Source organism: Buceros rhinoceros, unplaced genomic scaffold (assembly GCF_000710305.1).
Source record: "Buceros rhinoceros silvestris isolate BGI_N320 unplaced genomic scaffold, ASM71030v1 scaffold14584, whole genome shotgun sequence".
In the NCBI taxonomy this organism is placed as follows: domain Eukaryota; kingdom Metazoa; phylum Chordata; class Aves; order Bucerotiformes; family Bucerotidae; genus Buceros; species Buceros rhinoceros.
The window spans coordinates 12,623-13,765 of record NW_010407750.1 but is presented as its reverse complement, the minus strand read 5'-3'; the positions used below and the strand labels follow the sequence as shown (position 1 = coordinate 13,765).

The window sequence follows — 1,143 nt, the reverse complement described above, 5'->3', positions numbered from 1 at the left end:
GAAGTACGGCCTGTAGTAGAAGTGCAGCTGCAAAATGCGAGGGAGAGAAGTGAGTTGCCATCACTGCAAGAGGCAGAAAGACAGAGATCCAGTAACTGAGCATTTGCTTCAGCAAAGACAAACGTGGGCATTAAAAAGGGGGCTCTGGGGCATTCTAAACCTCAAGGTTTGGCTGAGCACCATGTGAGGAGGGGGTTTTGTTCAGTAATCATCACCCTTGTGTTTTCGGCAAGTGGGAGCAGAGAAGTGTTGGGTTTTCAAAAGCCTAAAAACTGATGGAGAACCCAACCAGCACAGGTTTTCGGGCACCTCAGCATGGAGTGGACCAAATGTTGCAAGGGTTCTTTCATGTGGAGAGGAAACAACGTACCTTACCCAGAGCAGCCCCTGCTGCTGCTATTGCTTGCAGCTCCTCAATGGAGGAGGAGATGGGGAAATCCTCTTCCATTTTGCGGAAGCCATGGAGGTTCAGCTGGTGAACGAAGCCTTTCATGGAGCTGGTTTCAAAGACCTTCTGGGGTCCCATCCTCCCTAGCACTTCCTCTGTGAAGAGTTTTTCTGCGATCACAATGCAGTTTCCGTCGTCGCCCCACCAGACCGACTGGAAGCAAGGGCTGCTGACAATCTTCCAGAGCTTCTGGACGAAGGAGTGATCTGAAGCTGGGTTGGTTTCGTCACAGATCTCCGAGGAAGGAAACTGCGTGCTGGGGACCTCAGGTTCATCTGACAAACCTTGCAGGGTGTTTTCGTCTGCCAGAGGCCCACTGACAGCATCCGCAGATGCTTCCATGTCTCTTCCTTGATGGTCAGAGGAAGTTGAAGGCTCCTGCCGATCTGGCTTCTCCGGGTCAGAAGCCTGGGATGTCTCTGGTGAAGTCGGCTCCATTTTATCTTCTGATCTCACAGCTCAGCTGCTATTTCCAGCTGTGGACCTTGCTCTGAGCAGCCAGCCTCAGTCCTGCCAGACAGCAGAATGAAGGGCTGTGGCCCAACTGCCTGGATTGTTGTCCAGCGTAACTGTGATGCCTGTGGTGCGTCACCATGGTGCCTGTGCTGCATCACAGTGACATTACAGTGTGGCGCCCGTCTCCTGGCAGTGGGAAGTGGAAGATCTGGGTGCTACTGAAAGGCATTTTTAAGATA

The 1,143-nt window shown here is 52.4% G+C and overlaps 1 protein-coding gene across 1 annotated transcript; it reads right to left on the bottom strand.

Annotated features, from left to right (window-relative positions):
• Window positions 1-370: 370 nt before the first annotated feature.
• LOC104492102 (heat shock transcription factor, Y-linked-like) lies at window positions 371-790 on the bottom strand (the record flags this gene model as incomplete). The annotated part of the gene is made up of 1 exon (XM_010134613.1): window positions 371-790. A coding segment is annotated over exon 1 (420 nt), but the record flags the coding sequence as incomplete, so codon positions are not given.
• Between the last annotated feature and the right edge of the window lie 353 nt (window positions 791-1,143).